This window comes from Chlamydomonas reinhardtii, chromosome 16 (genome assembly GCF_000002595.2).
Source record: "Chlamydomonas reinhardtii strain CC-503 cw92 mt+ chromosome 16, whole genome shotgun sequence".
Taxonomy (NCBI): domain Eukaryota; kingdom Viridiplantae; phylum Chlorophyta; class Chlorophyceae; order Chlamydomonadales; family Chlamydomonadaceae; genus Chlamydomonas; species Chlamydomonas reinhardtii.
The window spans coordinates 2,619,003-2,635,401 of record NC_057019.1 but is presented as its reverse complement, the minus strand read 5'-3'; the positions used below and the strand labels follow the sequence as shown (position 1 = coordinate 2,635,401).

General features: G+C 63.2%; 4 protein-coding genes across 5 annotated transcripts; 2 read left to right on the top strand and 2 right to left on the bottom strand.

Moving 5' to 3' along the window:
• The first annotated feature begins 377 nt into the window (after positions 1 to 377).
• Positions 378 to 7,437, top strand: CHLRE_16g661900v5 (uncharacterized protein). Its single transcript, XM_001697895.2, has 10 exons — positions 378 to 895; positions 1,154 to 1,301; positions 1,490 to 1,732; positions 1,922 to 2,004; positions 2,179 to 2,304; positions 2,474 to 2,612; positions 2,838 to 3,056; positions 3,210 to 3,523; positions 3,650 to 5,459; positions 5,621 to 7,437. The coding sequence occupies exons 1-10, from the start codon at positions 654 to 656 to the stop codon at positions 6,638 to 6,640; spliced, it is 4,344 nt and encodes a 1,447-aa protein (XP_001697947.2). The 5' UTR covers positions 378 to 653; the 3' UTR covers positions 6,641 to 7,437.
• A 488-nt stretch (positions 7,438 to 7,925) lies between these two features.
• CHLRE_16g661876v5 (uncharacterized protein) lies at positions 7,926 to 8,707 on the bottom strand. The gene has a single exon (XM_043071003.1). It carries the CDS (start codon positions 8,526 to 8,528, stop codon positions 8,313 to 8,315), a length of 216 nt encoding a protein of 71 aa, XP_042915645.1. The 5' UTR covers positions 8,529 to 8,707; the 3' UTR covers positions 7,926 to 8,312.
• Positions 8,708 to 8,907: 200 nt separating this feature from the next.
• Positions 8,908 to 13,293, top strand: CHLRE_16g661850v5 (uncharacterized protein). Its single transcript, XM_043071002.1, has 7 exons — positions 8,908 to 9,056; positions 9,102 to 9,164; positions 9,401 to 9,588; positions 9,869 to 10,170; positions 10,366 to 10,491; positions 10,765 to 11,167; positions 11,344 to 13,293. Exons 1-7 carry the CDS (start codon positions 9,052 to 9,054, stop codon positions 11,394 to 11,396), a joined length of 1,140 nt encoding a protein of 379 aa, XP_042915644.1. The 5' UTR covers positions 8,908 to 9,051; the 3' UTR covers positions 11,397 to 13,293.
• Positions 13,294 to 13,517: 224 nt separating this feature from the next.
• Positions 13,518 to 16,367, bottom strand: CHLRE_16g661800v5 (uncharacterized protein). 2 transcript variants are annotated; one of them, XM_001697821.2, is made up of 7 exons: positions 16,108 to 16,367; positions 15,950 to 15,981; positions 15,756 to 15,827; positions 15,473 to 15,581; positions 14,756 to 14,881; positions 14,254 to 14,421; positions 13,518 to 14,112 (listed from the first exon to the last, which is right to left on the bottom strand). In XM_001697821.2, exons 2-7 carry the CDS (start codon positions 15,952 to 15,954, stop codon positions 13,759 to 13,761), a joined length of 834 nt encoding a protein of 277 aa, XP_001697873.2. In that variant the 5' UTR covers positions 15,955 to 15,981; positions 16,108 to 16,367; the 3' UTR covers positions 13,518 to 13,758. Both variants share the same exon structure in this region, with proteins under 2 accessions (XP_001697873.2, XP_042915643.1).
• Positions 16,368 to 16,399: the final 32 nt, after the last annotated feature.

The following is a 16,399-nucleotide window of genomic DNA, read 5'->3' as shown; positions in this document are numbered from 1 at the left end:
GACATGGCTTAGGTGTCTTCATATGTTACATGTAGCTATGTACAACTGCACCGGTTGCGGTCCCAGAGTTTGGGGCCTTCATAGCAGGGATTGTTTGGCACGACTGACCTTGCCCCTAATCGAAGGCAGCGGCAGTGGTTTCAGTTTTGGCGGCCTCACCCAACGAGCACACCCGCAATGCCCCTCCTCCGCACAGCCTCAGACACATATGCAATGGGGTAGGCGGTAGGGACAAGTCACAGACTGACATACGGAATGTCCGGCGCCCTCTGGCCCCATCCGGGTCCTGGGCCCCATCACCAGCCATCCCGGAGAAGAGATCAATTCGGCCATTGCCGGCATGCGTGGCAGCGCAAGTCATTTCAAGTGTTTTGCACGTTTTGTGCTGCGTACTAAGCAAACGGACGGCTGTAACGTTCTGTGTCTTCAGCGCTATTGTGTCCCTAACACTGTGCACCGCGATACATTGCCTTCCGCTTATTTAATTGAAACCAGCATTGAAAATTTATCAACAACTGTGTACTCAAGCAATTAACTGGTTGGCGGCGCGGAGCGCATGCACATCTGACCCTCCGGCAGCTGCACGAAAGCACCAAGGGATTTAGCTTTGCAGTGTCCACCTAGTATTCGCGGAGCTTGAGCAGGAGTCGAGCATGGCTCCGAAGGGGAACCCGCCAGGGCCTGGCGGGAGCGGTGCAGCCGCGCCAGCCCGTGCGCAGGCGCCGCAGGCGCCTCGACAGCAGCATCCTCCCGCAAAGCCTGCACCTCTACCAAAGCGTGTTGAGGAGGACGCCGGCAGCGATGAAGATGACAATGCCCCCCTGCCGTTGGTTGATCAAAAGTACCTCAGCGATAAGAAGTTTGCGGAGTTCAACATCCATCCTAACAGCAAGAGGTGAGGAGCCCGCTGCGAGGCACACGCAACGACCGACGTTTGCGATCTCGGACCATCTCGCACGCATCCGGTCTGCCGGTAGCCGCTTTCCCTGGGAGGCCGGAGACATGTATTCTCCGTATCGATGGGGAATGGCTCTGTCGGTTCACATGAGCGAGCTGACTCATGCCCAGGCGCCCGCAACCACCCCGGCGCCAACGCCCTCGAGCACTCCCCCCTTAAATACTGAGCAACGACTCCCCCCGCCTCCCCCTGCAGGGCTCTTGCCGAGGTGCTCAAGTATGAGCGCTGCTCGCTGGTGCAGGCGGCGTCCATTCCCGTGTGCCTGGGCCCGGATGACGTGATCGCCAAGGCCAAGACCGGCACGGGCAAGACGCTGGCGTTCGTCATCCCGACTATTGAGAAGGTGCGGGGACAGGCGGGGCTGCGCGCGCAGAATCACATGCCCAAAACGTGAATCAGCTTGGCCCGCATGGTTGCTGCAATGCCTCAATCCTCGTACTTGGGAACTCGTGAATGAAGCACGAGGCTGGTGAACTGGAACACTTGCGACCTGTTTGTTGTTGCTCGCCGCGCCTCCCTCTCGCTGTGCAGGTGCTGGCAAACCGCGCCCCCCGCGGCAAGGTGTCGGCTCTGGTCCTGAGTCCCACGCGCGAGCTGGCGCGTCAGATTCAGACCGAGACGCACAAGATGCTGACGTACCACCCGGGCCTGCACAGCATGGTGGTGTACGGCGGCGTGGACGTGAAGAAGAACCTGCGTGCGCTGGTGCAGAAGATGCCCGACATCCTCATCGCCACGCCAGGACGCTGCTGGGACATCATGACGCAGGCGCATGTGAGCCATGGCGCGGGTTAGGAGGGGCGCGAACATACGTGTAGTTTGGGAGGGGAGTGGCAGGAGCTGTGTTGCATAAGTGGCCAGGTTGGCATCAGGGTACGTGTCCACAAGGCATGGTTGGTCCTGGAGTCCGCGGCACACACCCCCGTCATCACTGCTTGTGTGCTCGCTTCTTGCCGCCCACAGGACCGGTCCCTGACCACGGTGCTTGACAGCACTCGTGTGCTGGTGCTGGATGAGGCGGACAATCTGCTAGACATGGGATTCAGGTGGGCTGGGGCTGGGAGGCTGGGGGCCAGGGGCTGGGGGCAAGCCATGCAGGATGTTAAAAGCGGCGCCAGAAGCACTTGCTTAAGTGCGGTTTCATTGCATTGCTACACGCCTCAGCTTGCCACATTACACCTGCACTTACACTCCCTCTCGCCACGCTGTATCTGACCCAGGCCCCAAATTTCCAAGATCCTCAGCGCGCTGCCGCCCACCACCCAGCGCCAGACGTTCCTGTTCAGCGCCACATTCCCCAGCGACGTGAAGAGCCTGGCGGATGTGGCGCTCAAGCGCCAGCACAGGTGTGTGTGTGTGTGTGTGTGTGTGTGTATGTGTGTGTGTGTGTGCGCGTGGGACTGCCTGAAAAGCTGCATAAGCGGCCACGCACCCGAACCTCTTTCCCGCAAGCCTTATCTCGACCCTGTCGCCTGCTTTCACGGCTCACATATCATCTGTACCTCTGCTTCGCAGTTACGTGGACGCTGTGGGCGAGGACGTGGCCACGCACGAGCACGTGGAGGCGTCCAGCCTGGTGGTGGCCAAGCGCGACGTCATGCTGCAGCTGCTGGGCCTGCTGGCGCAGCACATGGCGGAGGAGCCAGACTACAAGGTGCGGGCGGGATAAGAGGGGATTTAGGAGATGAGCACGCACGCTTTGGTCACACAAAATTTGTAGCGCTCTGCTTACACACGGCAATCTGCTTGGAGACGCGGGTGCATACCTAAGAACTACACAATACCAGAATGAGCTATGCTCTGCTTTGGCAGAACATTGGCAATATGTTTCTCACGGCACGTTCGACTCTCGTTGCGTGTCGTGTTCCCTGATCTACAGGTCATTGTTTTCCTGCCGACGGCACACCTCACGGCCATGTTTGCCGAGGCGTTCTCAGCTGCGGGCCTGGGCGGTGTGATCGAGATGCACTCCCGCAAGAGCCAGCCGCAGCGCGACAAGGCCAGTGCGCTGTTCCGCGCTGAAAACCGGATGATCATGTTCAGCTCGGACGTGTCGGCGCGTGGCGTGGACTACCCGGGAGTCACCTACGTGGTGCAGGTGCGCGGTCACTGTGGCAACCCTTCTCGACTGCACGGTCTCTGTTTCTCTGTCCTGCAAATGCTTCGGCACATAGCACTCCCACAGAACGAAAGCAGCAGGGCCACAAGGACTTACCACGCGCCGCTCCTGTCTCTCTTCCCTGTCCCGCAGTGCGGCGCGCCCGCCAACCGCGAGCAGTACATCCACCGCGCCGGCCGCACCGGGCGAGCCGGCCGCGCGGGCCAGTGCACGCTGCTGCTGTCGGACTTCGAGCGCCCCTTCCTCAACAAGCTCGGCGACCTGCCCATTAAGCAGCTGCAGCCCCTAGCGCTGCCGCTGGCGGCGGGCGGGGCCGCGCTGGGGCCGGCGCTTGTGCGGGACCCCGCCGGAGCGCTGGCGCGGGCGGTGGCGCATGCCGACTACCAGAACCGCGCCCGCGCGTACCAGTCGTTCCTCGGCTACTACAAGAGCCACGAAGTCATTAAGTAAGCACGACGTCACGATACTTCTCGGATTGCGCAACATGTTCTATAATTCTTGTGCTCCGACATGTTTCCATCTCACCTCCGTCGCTGCTCGCCCCTCCTCGCCCCTGCCCTGCCGGCCACCAGGACCCGGCCGGAGCAGATTGTGGCCCATGCCAACGAGTACGCGGCGGAGCTGCTGGCCTGCCCCACGCCGCCCGGCCTACTGGCCAAGACCGTGGGCAAGATGGGCCTCAAGGGTGTGGCGGGCCTGGTCATCGTCAAGGAGGGACAGCAGAACCAGCCGCCGCCAGGGCACGTCGCCCCGGTCGGGCCACCGCCATCCGCCAGCCAGGCCGCGGCGGCGGCCGTCGCGGCGCTGAACCTGGGCAAGGACCGGGCTGGCAGCGCCCGGGGTAACCCGCAGCAGCAGCAGCAGCAGCCGGCGCCCCAGCAGCAACAGCAGGGCGGTCGCGGTGGCCGCAACCCCGCCGCGCCTGCGCAGCCAGTCGCGGCCGCGCCGCAGCAGCAGGCCGCGCAGCCGCAGCAGGCTGGCGGGCGGGCGCAGTCGGGCCGCCAGCCCCAGCAGCCCACCGTGGCGAGTGCCGCGGGCGGCAGGGCCCCGGCACCGGTGCCGGCTCAGCCAGCGCAACAGCAGCAGCACCGTGCAGTGCAGCCACCTGCTCAGCAGGCCCCGCAGGCGCAGGCGCAGCAGGCAGCGCCTGCCAGCGGCCGTGGACGGCAGGTGTCCGCAGCGACTGGCCCCGCTGCCGCCGCTGCAGCGGCCGTCGCCGCCGCCGCAGCGGCTGCCGCGGCTGTGCCGCCAGCGACGGGAAACGGTGAGCCGGCGCTGCCTCCGGGGCTCGTACAGCCGCGCAAGGATGCGGTGGCGACCACGGCAGCGGCGCCGGCGCCCGCCGATGTGGCGAACGGCTACACGGCTGCGGCTGAGTCCGCGGCGGCACCGGCCCGGCCGTCCGCATCGCTGTGGAACCCGGCCGCCTCCGCTGCCAGCTACCAGGACCCTGCGGCCGCCGCCGCCTTCGCCGCCATGTCGCGGCCGGGCCCGTCGGTGCAGGTGAACGGCGTGCAGGGCGCGGTGAGCCCGCTGGACAGCTACGCCCAGCAGCAGGCCGCCCAGCAGCAGCAGCAGCAGGCCTACCTGCAGTACCAGCAGGTGTACCAGCAGCAGATGGAGGCGCAGGCCAACCCGTCGGTTGCGGCCATGGCCGCTGCGCAGGCGGCTCTTGCCGGCCAGCAGCGGGCGGCGGCGCCCCAGCAGCAGCAGCAGTCGGCGTCTGAGTACGCCGCGCTGGCCTCAATGCTGGGCGTGCCGCCCGGGTACAACATGATGCCGCAGGCGCAGCAGCAGCAGCTGCTGCAGTACATGCAGCAACAACAGCAGGCGGCACAGCAGCAGCAGCAGGCACAGCAGCAACAGCAACAGGCACAGCAGCAGCAGGCGCAACAGCAGCAGGCGCAGCAGCAGCAGGCGCAGCAGCAGCAACAGCAAGCGCAACAGCAGCACTTGCTGCAGATGCAAGCACAGATGCAGGCGCAGGAGCAGGCGGCAGCGCAACAGCAGGCAGTGCAGCAACAGCAGCAGCAGCAGCAGCAGCAGCAGCAGCAGGCGCAAACACATCAACAGCAGCAGGCGCAGCAGCAGGCATACCAGCAGTATGCCCAGGCGCAGGCGATGGCGGCCATGGCCGGGTATGCCGGCACGCAGGCGCACAACGCGGCTGGCGTGAGCAGTATGGAGCCCAGTGCGGCCCTGCTCACGGCGCTGGGAAGTGCGGCCTCCGTTAGCTCAAGCGGCAACTCGCAGGCGGCAGCGGCCGCCGCGGCGGCTGCGGCGGCGGCCGCGGCTGTGGGCGCCGGCCAAGGGCAGCGCGGCCAGGCTGCCAACATGGCGCAGCAGCAGCAGCAGCAGCAGCGTATGAGCTCGGGCCGTCAGGTAAGGCTGAGAGGATTACAATGTCACATGCAATGCTCCGGGCCAGCATACCTACTCGGGAACGTTGACTACAGGTAAATCGTGTAACACGCGCCACGTTTCATTAAATCATCATTGCTTTCCGCCGCCCATCTTTCGTGCTTTGGGCTTTCCGTCGTTAGGGCGGTACCGAGCCGGTGGCGTCGACGTCAGGGAGCGGCGCGACGGCGCGGCCGCAGCCGGCCGCTGCGCCGGCGGCGGCAACGCCAGCTGCGGCAGTTGCAGCGGCTGGGGGCGCGGGACGGGGAACGGCGCCGGGCCCCCGGGCTGGGCCAGGCGGCCGGGGGCCTGCCGCAGCGATGGCGCAGGCGGCGGCGGCAACCAGCGCCGGAGGGCGTGGTGAACGGTGGTGGCATAAGCCGCAGCTGCAGGAGATTGCCAAGGAGATTACTGACCGCACCTCGGGCGCTAAGGCGTCTGAGCAGTCACCAAGCGCTGCGGCATCAACCTCAGGGCCGCAGCAGCAGCAGGCAGCTGGGGCACAAGCCGCGGCAAATGGGCCCGCAGGGCGGCAGCAGCAGGCACAGGTGCAGCAGCAGCAGCAACAGCTGCTGCTGCAGCAACAACAGCAACAACAGCTGCAGCAGCAGCAACAGCAGCTGGGGAGAGGGGTGGCTGGTCACAGCTCTGCGCAACTGGCTTCTTCTGGCTTTGGGGGAGTACTGGGCCGGCAGGGCGCAGCGCTGGAGCAGGTGCAGGCCAGAATGCCGCAGCAGCAACAACAGCAACACCTGCAGCAGCAACAGCAGCAGCAGCAGCAGCAGGAGCTTCTACAGCAGCAGCTGCTTCTGCAACAGCACCAGGCACAGCAGCAGCAACAGCAGCAGTTACTGCTGCTACAGCAGCAGCAGCAGCAGGCGCAGCAGCAGCAGCAGCAGCAACAGATGCTGCAGTACGCGGGCCTGCAGCACGCGCCCCAGGCTGTGGCTGTGCCGCTGTATGTGATGGCGCCGCAGGGCGCGGTGTTTGCGGGGCAGCAGCAGCAGCAGGCGGTGGTGGGCGCGACCGGCGGCCTCACGCAGGCGCAGCAGCAGCAGGTGCTGCAGCAGCTGACGCCGACGCAGCTGCACCACCTGCAGCAGCTGACGCCGGTGCACCAGCAGTGGTATCTGCAGCAGATGGCGTCCGCGCTGGAGCACTGAGCGCCGTAGTGTCTGCGTGCGTGGCCGGAGGTCGATGTGCAGTGGGTGCTGTAGGCGCGGTCGTCATGTTGGCGTGTTGGGTAAGGCAACGGGAGCTGGAATGCCTGTGCGCTTGTCTGACACGCCGCACATGTCCTCGCGCCCTCGAAACTCTTCCTGACAGAACCACGTGCCGGTGCAGCCGCTGCAGCTCAAGTGCTTTGGGAAGGTGTAGGCTGTACGGTATTTATGTGTCGTAGCATTAGGATAGGATTTTTCAGGTTCGGCTCTGGCTCGGGTAGTGCATTCTTGCACAGGCATTGAAGCTTAAGCGGTTTTGAGGTGAGCACAGTGCTGCGTACAGGTACTCGGGTCGTGACGGGCCAGCATAACCACGCGTGGCCCGCCTTCCCCAGCCCCCTGCCGACGGCCACTTGTCTTCTAGTCGTGAGTGTGATGAACCAGGGGCGCGTCTCAGGGATGGTCGGACTACCTGCCTGGGCGGTAGGCAGCATAGGAGCGGCAGGCTGCACAGGACGTGCTGGGGGCGTGCTGATGGGCTCGCACCCCGCCCATGCCATTTGGCGTGAAGTGCAGCGGCTGAGTAGAGTCTGGCGCGACATAATGAGGCCCTGGGCGTTGCGGTGGAGAGGGGTAGGTCAGGCGTCCATGTCGGCACCCGGCATTTGAGTAGGAGCAGTCGATGGAAGTGCGTGGTTGAGGGAAGTGCAATGCAAGCCGGCGACAGGGGGAGTCACCGAGAATGTGGTTGCTGTGGGACCGTGCCCCGTCCTGCAGTTTCGTAACGCGCTGCTCCAGTTTCCCTTTCCCGTGCCCTAGGGCGGGCTGTGAAGGCACGGGCACGCCACGCTGCAAGCCTCGGTCACAGCACAGCTCATAGCACACGCAGCACTGCTGATGGTCGGCAGCTTCTACGGCTTGAATGCGGTGCCTTCCTTGCCTCCACCCAGGCTCCATCGCCCACCCAGGGGTGCGCCCGCGTGTCGTGACCATGCATTCAATGCATGTACCCGGCATTACTTGCTAATGAGTCGAGGACCCAAGATGCCGGCGACGACCAGATGAACAGAACTACAGATCGCCACCAAGAACAAGAGCGAAGAGCGTATCCCTCTCCTCCGCGCTCTATTGCTTCTGGGTTGGCAATGGTTGCTGTTGGGACTGGAATGAACTACCGGTACTGCCCCCGCCCAACCCCCACCCCGCCCAGTCGCACATGGACCCAGCTGGGATGTTTGGGGACTGACACGCACCGCACGCCAGTGATGCAACGTCGCCACGTATATATCCATGCGTGGCGACGTTGCGAGCAGGCCCAACTCGTTCGCAGCGTGTCAATGGCCCCATGAAGCACTCTGCAACAGTGCTGCGTGACGGCCGAGACAGTCATGTCGGCCGCTCGTGACACGACAGCTTGTTGCGGTTACGACGCGACAGGTTGCATATGTTTGCCCGTACTGCTGCGGCTGTGGCTGGCCCCCGCATAGCCCTAGTTGCAAGCAAGGTTGCAGGCCATGCCCCGCGCCCTGCGAGCTGCCGCCACCACACCCAGGACAGCTCCTCCGCAGAATGCCTACGTGCGATTTCACCGGTCCCACGCCTGGGTGCGAATGTGCGACGGGACAGGGTAAGGGGCAGGTTGGCGTAGTGTGCAGCGTATTCCCAGACTCCATCACGGCCCAACGCCCGGCATACATGGTGAGGGGCCGGCCCCACGCGGGCCGAAGGGACCAGCAGGGCCGTCAAAGCGCAGCCAAGAACCGCAACTTCGACTCTGCGACGCTGAAACTGCTGGCCTCTTTGCAGCAATGTTCTCAGCGGCCCGCGCCCGGCCAGGAGGCGTGGCAGACACGAGCCCGCGGACATAACCGTCGTTGGGCATGCGCATGAAGCGCTCCCCTCGCCAACCTCTGCGCACGGTCGCCCGAGCCGCACCGGGGCACTGCGAACCACATCATATGACTACCACCATCGCTGGGAGAACTCAGGCGCCCTGGACACAATCATAGTTCGAGGCAAATGTCGTCCGTTCGAACACGCCTCGCTGCCGCATGCGCACACGCCATCTGAATAGACCATAGTCACCATGCCACACAATACAATGCCAGAGTTGGTCGCGCCGAGGAGGTTTGAAGTCCTCCAACGGAGGTCTCGCACAAAAGTGACCTCCGACGTGGAAGTCTCCACGTCGCACTTCCACCCACAGTTTCGCGCACCCTACCCTCTCGTGCTTCCTTGTCAGGTGTGGATTATTGCAGCAAATGTAATTATCCAGGAAGACGAGGCTGGGGCCACTGGGGAGGCCTGGCATGACCGGCTGCCTGGTCCACACTAGTTCACGTGTGTCAGACCTGGATTGCGTCACCCCTTTTGCCAGTGCGACGGTGTACCACGCTGATCGATCTGGCTGGATGTCGCTATAAAAGCTGCGTGCATCCTCAGTATGAGCATATATTTGCAGCGTCTATCAGCCTCACACACCTTGTCACGCAAACCGCTGGGAGTGGACAGAGCCGTATCCTAGGTGCGTCGCCAGCAATGCGCTGGCGCTGGGGCCGCGCTTAGTCGTCTCTTCAAGCCTAGATACACTCATGTCCTCTACTTCAATGCATTGATGGGGCCGGCGAGCGACTAGGCAATCTCAGTCGCGGTTTCGCTCGTTTCGCTCGCATGAACACCACCCGCTCCCACGTCGACTGCTCGCGAGCGCCCTCGGGTCTGCGTGTGATGTAACCAGGCATGCTTCCTTGTGCCATGCAGCTTGACAATGGCGCGCCTCGCTGTGGCGCTGGCCGCTGGCCTTCTGCTGCTGGCGGTTTCCGCCGATGCCTCCGGCGGGCGTGAGCTGCTCCAGAGCTCCAAGGGCTGCCCTGCCCTGACTGTCAACGCAGTGGACTCCTACAACAAGGCGAAGGGCACCTCCCTCGATAGCGACTGCTTTGATCAGGGTCAGTGGCGCAGGGGGTCCGGGTGACACGTTTCGGCACGGCGGTTTGGGTTCGTTATAAGTAACCTCGTCAAGGCTCCCAGACAGGGCGGCGGGAAACTTGGGCGGGCTTGCACCTGCGTGCTGGCAGGTTCGCCTTGCCTCAGTGCCCCGGCGTCCTGTGACCGCACACGGCAGCTGTCTTACGCAATAGCCGAGACCCCTGGATGGCCCGCCCTGTGCCTCCTCATCTCACCCCGCCACCTTGCTCGCCTCCCTGTCCCCGTACGTGACGCATGCAGTTGGCACCAAGGGTTCGTGCGGCAGCAAGACCGGCGGCCTGTGCATCTTCAGCAACGGCCAGAGCTGCTTCTACCGCGCCCGGGCCTGCAAGCCCACCGATTCCCAAGTCCTGGGTCTCTTTGCCACCTGGAACGCCGCCCTGAAGACGCTCAACTCCAAGACGGTCGCGGCCCTGTACGCGCCCAGTGCCGTTCTCCTCCCCACCGTGTCCAACCAGTACCGCACCACCCCCGATGAGATCATCGACTACTTCGACCACTTCCTGCCCAAGGGCCCCGTGGGCGCCATTGACAAGTACGAGGTGAGCTAGTGCCAGGCAGGGTGGCTTGGGCCATGCACAAACCTGCTGCGTGCCTGTGGCTAGAGAAGGTGTTAGCGCACAGGCCCCTGCACGTGTACACGCACCCACACACACGGCCTCGCCTCCGGTCCGCCTGTCCCACTTCCCGCCGTCTGACGCACTCCGCCCTTCCCCACGTCTGCCTCCCTCCCTCAGATCCGCCACCTGGCCGACGGTGTGGTCCAGCTGCTGGGTATCTACACCTTCACCATGACGCTGCAGGGCAACGCCAAGGTGCAGGCGCGCTTCAGCTACACCTACACCCGCCAGGCCGATGGCAAGGTAGGCGCGAAACGAGTTTTGGTTGGGCGGCGATGCGATCGATGCTGTGAGACGCCATGGAGTTTCAGTGGCATGCATGGGCGCGGGTTACGAAAGTGCCGATGCCGTAATAAGACATGGGGTGGTACGCGGTGCCTATCGTATGACAGGTTAGTTGCGCGGGCTGGTTGTGCAATGTGCCACATGGTACACCCCCTACGTGCCCTCCCTAGCCCTTTCCCCAACCCTTCCCCCCCTTCCCCTCGCCTCCTCTCCCCTGCCTCCCCACTGCAGTGGCTGATCGTGGAGCACCACTCCTCTGCCATGCCCGAGAACGAGGCGGCTCTGGTTATGGACGCCTTCGTGCAGTGGAACGATGCGCTGGCCACCCTGAACGCGAGCAAGGTGGCGTCCCTGTACGCGCCCACGGCCGTGCTGCTGCCCACCGTGTCGGACAAGGTCCGCAACACGCCCGCCGAGATTGAGGACTACTTTGTGTCTTTCCTCAAGAAGGAGCCCGTGGGCGTTATCGACAACATCGATGGCAGCTCGCCCAACGTCCGCTTCCTGGCCGCCGACGTGGCCATCAACTCCGGCACCTACGTGTTCACCCTGAAGAACGACGATGGCACCCGCAGCAAGGTCCGCGCCCGCTACACCTACGTCTACAAGAAGTACGGGAGCAAGTACATGATTGGTGAGTGCGGGTGGTGCGGGCTGGGGGGCCGAGGGCAGGGCTGAGCACGCATGCCTGGTGAGACACGTATGTAGTGGCGTGGGCAGCCGGACACGCGCAGTCTGTTATGGCACCGCGCTCTGCTGCTGACATCGGCTCATCTGCATCATTCCTGCCTTCCTCCCGCCATCCCGCAGAGGAGCACCACTCCTCGGTCATGCCCGAGACCGCCGGCAAGGTGGACGAGTAAACACCACGCCACAATGAGCCCTGCTGCCCTAGTCGCTCGGGAGCTGCAGGCGCGTGGCTGGCAGCTGGCGCGCACGCACTGAGTTTGGGACTGGATAACACTGTGGTCCGGATGGCAGGGTATTCCTGCGGTATAAAAAGGGCTCGCATAGGGCGTCCCGTGTCGAAGAATGAATGTGAAACTCGGATCGTTTGGTGCGACCTGAGAGCTACATAGAGTGCGCTGTAGATGAGCAGATGAGTGTGGGCATTGTGCCTGTCCTGTGTTTGGTGGCAGCTGCATGGGCTGTGGTATCATAGGTCCTGCATGCGTGCCAATAACGATTTTCGAAGAATGACCTCTGACAGGAAAGTAGTGGAAGGAGTTGTTTCCGAGTGCGGGGGCTGCAGAGCCAGCAGAAGCACACTGTGTCTGTTGTGCACACGTGCTGCGTAAATGATAAGCAGGCCTGTGGCGAGAGATTGGAGGGATGAGGTGGAAATGGTGCATAAATGCAGACATGTCATCTGCGCGGTACGGAGGAAGGCCATGCTAGGCTCACACAATAAGCAAGGCCGACGCTTAGCGCGGCTGTGAGTGCCTGGGAGTATGAGTGATGGATGTGTGCAGCGTTTACGGCTGGGTCGTCTGAGGGGCTGGTAAGCTGGTTGTACTCGTCGTGCGCCGGAGAGGCCAGGGAGGGGAAAGTAACGCAAGTGGTTTGTGAAGGTTAGTGGGGTGACAGACTCATGGGTATGGATCCAAGGGTCGCGCGCGGCGCTAGCGGCGCCCATTACAGTAACCTGTCCGCTGAAAGTTGGCTGGTTCATTTGCACCCGCATTACGCAAAGCATTCTCTGTAATGAGTCGCATTGCCGACGGCCCGACGCTATGATCACGACATGCAAGAGGGAGCAGGCCGACAGTAGGGGTGCGCCACCACGGGTGGATCACAGCGAAGCCCTGTAACGTGCTGCCCAGAGGAAGGCACGCTCTTGAAAGCCACGGAAGCCACTCTGTTCACTTTGGCCTGCGCAAAGCCTGCAAAGCTTTGCTTGTCTCTGTAACCCCGTTGTTTGCTTGGCCTTCAGGCTCTGTGGCTGTCCGGTCTGCGGGAGGCGCGGTCGCCACAGCAGGTTCGTGTGCCCCACGGGACCATGCACGGACAAGGACAGGGACAAGCGTGCGATGGGGCGTCTTCACCCGGATGCAGAGCAGAATAGCTTGACTAAGGGTGACGGAGGAACAGAGAAAGCCAGAGGCGCGCCGGGTACTGAGCTCTATCACACCGGAAGAGTTAATTGTTTGAGTCGGGTACTTGGCGTGTATGGCGTGTATGTAACCGCTCGCCTTTCTCCTGTGTTCGCCGACAGCCACAGACGTGGGGTGCAAGGACCAGGATGAAGGGTAGAAGCTGCTAGCGAAGATCGCACACTTTGGTAAAAGGGGGCAAAGAGAAGACTTTGCGACTCCTTGCCACGCGCATGGGCCTGGCATGTGACGCGCTGGCGTTGCTTCTGGCGGCTTCGGCCTGGGGCACCACTGTAAGGACGCGAATGTGCGTTAGAGCCTGTGTTCGGATGCGTAACACAAGCGTGTTGACGAGCCTCAGCGTACTTGTCTTTCGAGGTGGCAGCGGCCAAACGCATGCGTTTGTCACGCAGTGCTCGTATCTTCCATCTACGCTGTAGGAATTTGCCCCCAATCCGCCGAAGGCGGAGAAATGTTTTGGGGTTTGGGGCCGCGCACCTACGGAGTGTAGACGTTTTGGGCGGATTTGGCGGTATCTTAGGCAGGGAGCGTAAATGTTTTGGGGGTTTTGGGGGCGTGCCCATAGGGAAATTTTTCTGGGCGTAGATGGCGCGGAAGGGGTCATCTACGCTGTGTAGACGCCGGGGGCCTAAAGCCATCTACAATATACCGGCACTGGTTACGCACGCATTACCGTACGCATGCGGAACACTGAAAGCCTGAAATGCCGGTGGCGTTAAGGTATGAAACGCATCTACGCATTTCAGGCGCACCCCTGACGCATTCCAATAACGCATGCTGTACGTATGTGCGTTACCTAACGCAAGTCCCACCGCATGCGAGCCCCGGTCCTGCACGCTATGCATGGGTCACGCACACGGGACGCATTCATTGCCAGTTGCGTTACACTCTTTGCCTTAACCTGTGCAGGCCTCCACTCTGTTGCGATTGCGCTTAATGTGCTCTTCCCTGCACCACCAAAGCTATGTTCACTTTCATTCTCCATCTCTATTGCCGCCGCTAGCCCCCGCGCTGCGCCACCGGCGGGCTGCCTGCCGGTTGGCAAACACAGCTTCTGTCCCGCCTTACCACCCACCAGGACCACAAGTCGCCAGCAACCCGCCACCCGCGCTCATGTGTCAAAACCCAGGAAGCGGCCGCCAGAAGCGTTTGCAGGCGCAGCGGCCGCGGCTGCCGGCGCGCCGCCTGCCGGCCTCGGACGTGCAGGCGGCGCCTGCGGTGATGCGCGCCCCTGCTGCGGCGCCCCTGGGCCCGAAGGGCCTGCTGCTGGGTTGAGCGATACGTGCCTGGCACGCGCCGCTGCTGCCGCCGCCTCCGCCTCCCGCTTCCGCCTCTCGGCCTCCTCCTGCCGTTGCCGCTCAACTGCTGCAGCGGCTGCTGCGGCGGCGGCCTCCTCCTCTTGTCGCCGCCGCTCCACCTCCTGGCGCTGCTGGTCGTCCGCAGAGGCACCCGGTTGCGCCGCTCCCTGCGCGCAATCAGGGCGAGTCAGTGCATCCAGCAGGGCGTGCCGCAGTCCCCGACACACGCAGCACACGGTGCAATACACACACACACACACACACACACACACACTGCTGCGCAGCAGTGCAGGTAATGGGCGGCCCACCTGTTGTGACCCCGCGCCCGGGGCTGGCCCGGTCGTGCCGGCGGCGGCTGCCGCCGCCGCGTTCGCCTGCACCACCACCGCTGCCGCCGCTGCGGCTGCTGCCGCCGCCGCCTGCTGAGCAACCAGCTCCTTCGGCAGCACGCCCGCGTACAGCGACTCCAGATGGGTCTGCAATCAGGAACATGGCGGCATACGGTCACACGATAACAGGGTGGGGGAGGTTGCTTCAGGCTACAGGTGGCAATGCCCATCCGCCTTCTGGTCGTGCTGTGCTTGGGTTTCAGCTGCCGCGAGCTTGGACATGATGATCCTCCCTATCGCCACGGCACCTGCCCTCACACCAAATCCGAACCCAAGGTCACGCGCCTCGCTCTTGGGAGCTGCCAAAGCACCCCCCCTTCACCCACCCGCCGAACCGCCACCAGCACCCGCCACTCCTGCCGCCGCCCCTCCCTCCTCCCTCCTCCCTCCTCCCTCCTCCCTCCTCCCTCCGCCCGCCCACCTTGAGCTCCTCCAGTTTGTCCAGCTGCGCCTTGGCCGCCTGCTGCACCAGCGTGTTGAGCTCGCCGCACAGCTGGTCCTTGGCATCCTCCTCGCGCTTCAGCTCCGCGTCCAGCCGCTCATACGTCTGGAAGAGCCGCCGGGCGGGCGAGTGCGCATGGCGTGGGCCGGCAGGGCAGGGGTTCCAGGCATGACTCGGTAGGGGTGGGGGGTTTTGGATATCAGCCCAAACTTAACCGAACCCAATCGGGACTGAGCGGAGTTCATTGAGGCGGGGCGCGCGGCAGGTGTTTGGTGGCGTGGCAGACGGGCCCTGGGCCCTGGGGCGCAGGTACCCAAGAGTGCAGGTAGCCGCAGGCCGACGCAGGCCGCTCATCGGTGTCGCGCACGTGGCCACGTGCCTGTCCCAGCCGCCGACTGCTTCGCTGTCGCCACAAAGCATCTGGACGGTTGGTCGCCCGTCACGCAACGCAGCCGCTGGCCCACCCGAGTGGGCCATGCCGCGCCGCACGTCCCACGCGCTTTGTCCCAAGTTTCCTGCCAACCCCCTCCCCCACGCCCCTCCCCATTGGGCTCTGTTGATTTGATCTTGCACTTGACTCCACCCAAAACGACGACTCCCTTCTTCTGGTGCGCATGGGGACGGTGGGAAACCCCCTACACACATAAATCATATGTAGCGTCCCTCTCTCCAACACACGCACAAACACACACGTACCGCCTTGGCCACTGTGTGCTTGGCGCGCACTGACGCCACCTTCTCGTTCTGAATTTCGATCTTTTTGCGCAGGAGCTCGAGCGCGTGCTTCTTCGGCCCCGCCGTCAGCCTACGCAAATATGCATTGTGCATAAGCGGACATCGAAGACAGAGCGGGGATGCCCCGGTCTGAGCATCCCACAGGTGCTTCCAGTTGCCAAAAGCATCCAGACAGCACGAGCGGAGCCTGGTGTGCCGCTTCAACTGCTGCCGCATGCGCAGTTGAGCACCTGCCGTGACTCACTTGAGCTGCAGCTGCAGGTTTCCTAGCTCACGCTCCACTTCTCGAATGCGCCCGTAGTTCTTCGCAATAGAGCTGTGCGCGAGAGGCAGGGGGTGGCACAGTCACGTCATGGACGAAGAGCCAACGGTATGGACCGTGGGTATCGACCGTGTGCAGCACATGTGCAGTTCTGCCCTTGCTCCCATATGACTCACTCCATGAGCTCCCGTTCCTTTTGCTCGATGAACTGCGTCAGACAAGCAACGCAGCAAAGCAGCGCGCGGGGCGCGTGAAGTGTGAGCTGGAGAGCCGCAGCGGTGGGGCCAGCAGCAGGAGAAAGGAGCACGAAGCGGGGTTCCCGGGTGCCACATACCTTTTGGCTGTAATTGTACATGGCTTGATTTTCTCCTCGTTGCGCAAGCTGTTTCTCCTTAGCCACTTCGGGTGCTTCTTCCGCGGCATGCGACTCTTTTTCCCCAGGTTGCGGTACTTGAAATGGATTGTCATTTGTGGGCATACAAAATGGATTGTCCATTTCAGCTAACCTCTCGTTCTGCGCAGATCAGCGATCCTGGCGAAGTCGCCCCTGTTGCGCGCACTGCGCAGTAGGTAGAGGTCAAGCGCGTGTGTCTAATTGTTATTATGTTGCGACCTAATGTTGTGCG

Excerpts from the sequence above, each read along its gene's own strand:
- CHLRE_16g661800v5 (XM_043071001.1), bottom strand. The coding sequence starts at position 16,128 with ATGTACAATTACAGCCAAAAG. Across the intron at positions 15,982-16,107 it reads TGTACAATTACAGCCAAAAG|TTCATCGAGCAAAAGGAACG; the intron begins GTATGTGGCACC and ends TGTCTGACGCAG. Across the intron at positions 15,828-15,949 it reads AAGGAACGGGAGCTCATGGA|CTCTATTGCGAAGAACTACG; the intron begins GTGAGTCATATG and ends TCTCGCGCACAG.
- CHLRE_16g661850v5 (XM_043071002.1), top strand. Across the intron at positions 9,165-9,400 it reads TGGACAGAGCCGTATCCTAG|CTTGACAATGGCGCGCCTCG; the intron begins GTGCGTCGCCAG and ends TGTGCCATGCAG. Across the intron at positions 10,492-10,764 it reads CCCGCCAGGCCGATGGCAAG|TGGCTGATCGTGGAGCACCA; the intron begins GTAGGCGCGAAA and ends TCCCCACTGCAG.
- CHLRE_16g661876v5 (XM_043071003.1), bottom strand. The coding sequence starts at position 8,528 with ATGCGCATGCCCAACGACGGTTATGTCCGCGGGCTCGTGTCTGCCACG.
- CHLRE_16g661900v5 (XM_001697895.2), top strand. The coding sequence starts at position 654 with ATGGCTCCGAAGGGGAACCCGCCAGGGCCTGGCGGGAGCGGTGCAGCC. Across the intron at positions 3,057-3,209 it reads GAGTCACCTACGTGGTGCAG|TGCGGCGCGCCCGCCAACCG; the intron begins GTGCGCGGTCAC and ends CCTGTCCCGCAG. Across the intron at positions 3,524-3,649 it reads AAGAGCCACGAAGTCATTAA|GACCCGGCCGGAGCAGATTG; the intron begins GTAAGCACGACG and ends GCCGGCCACCAG.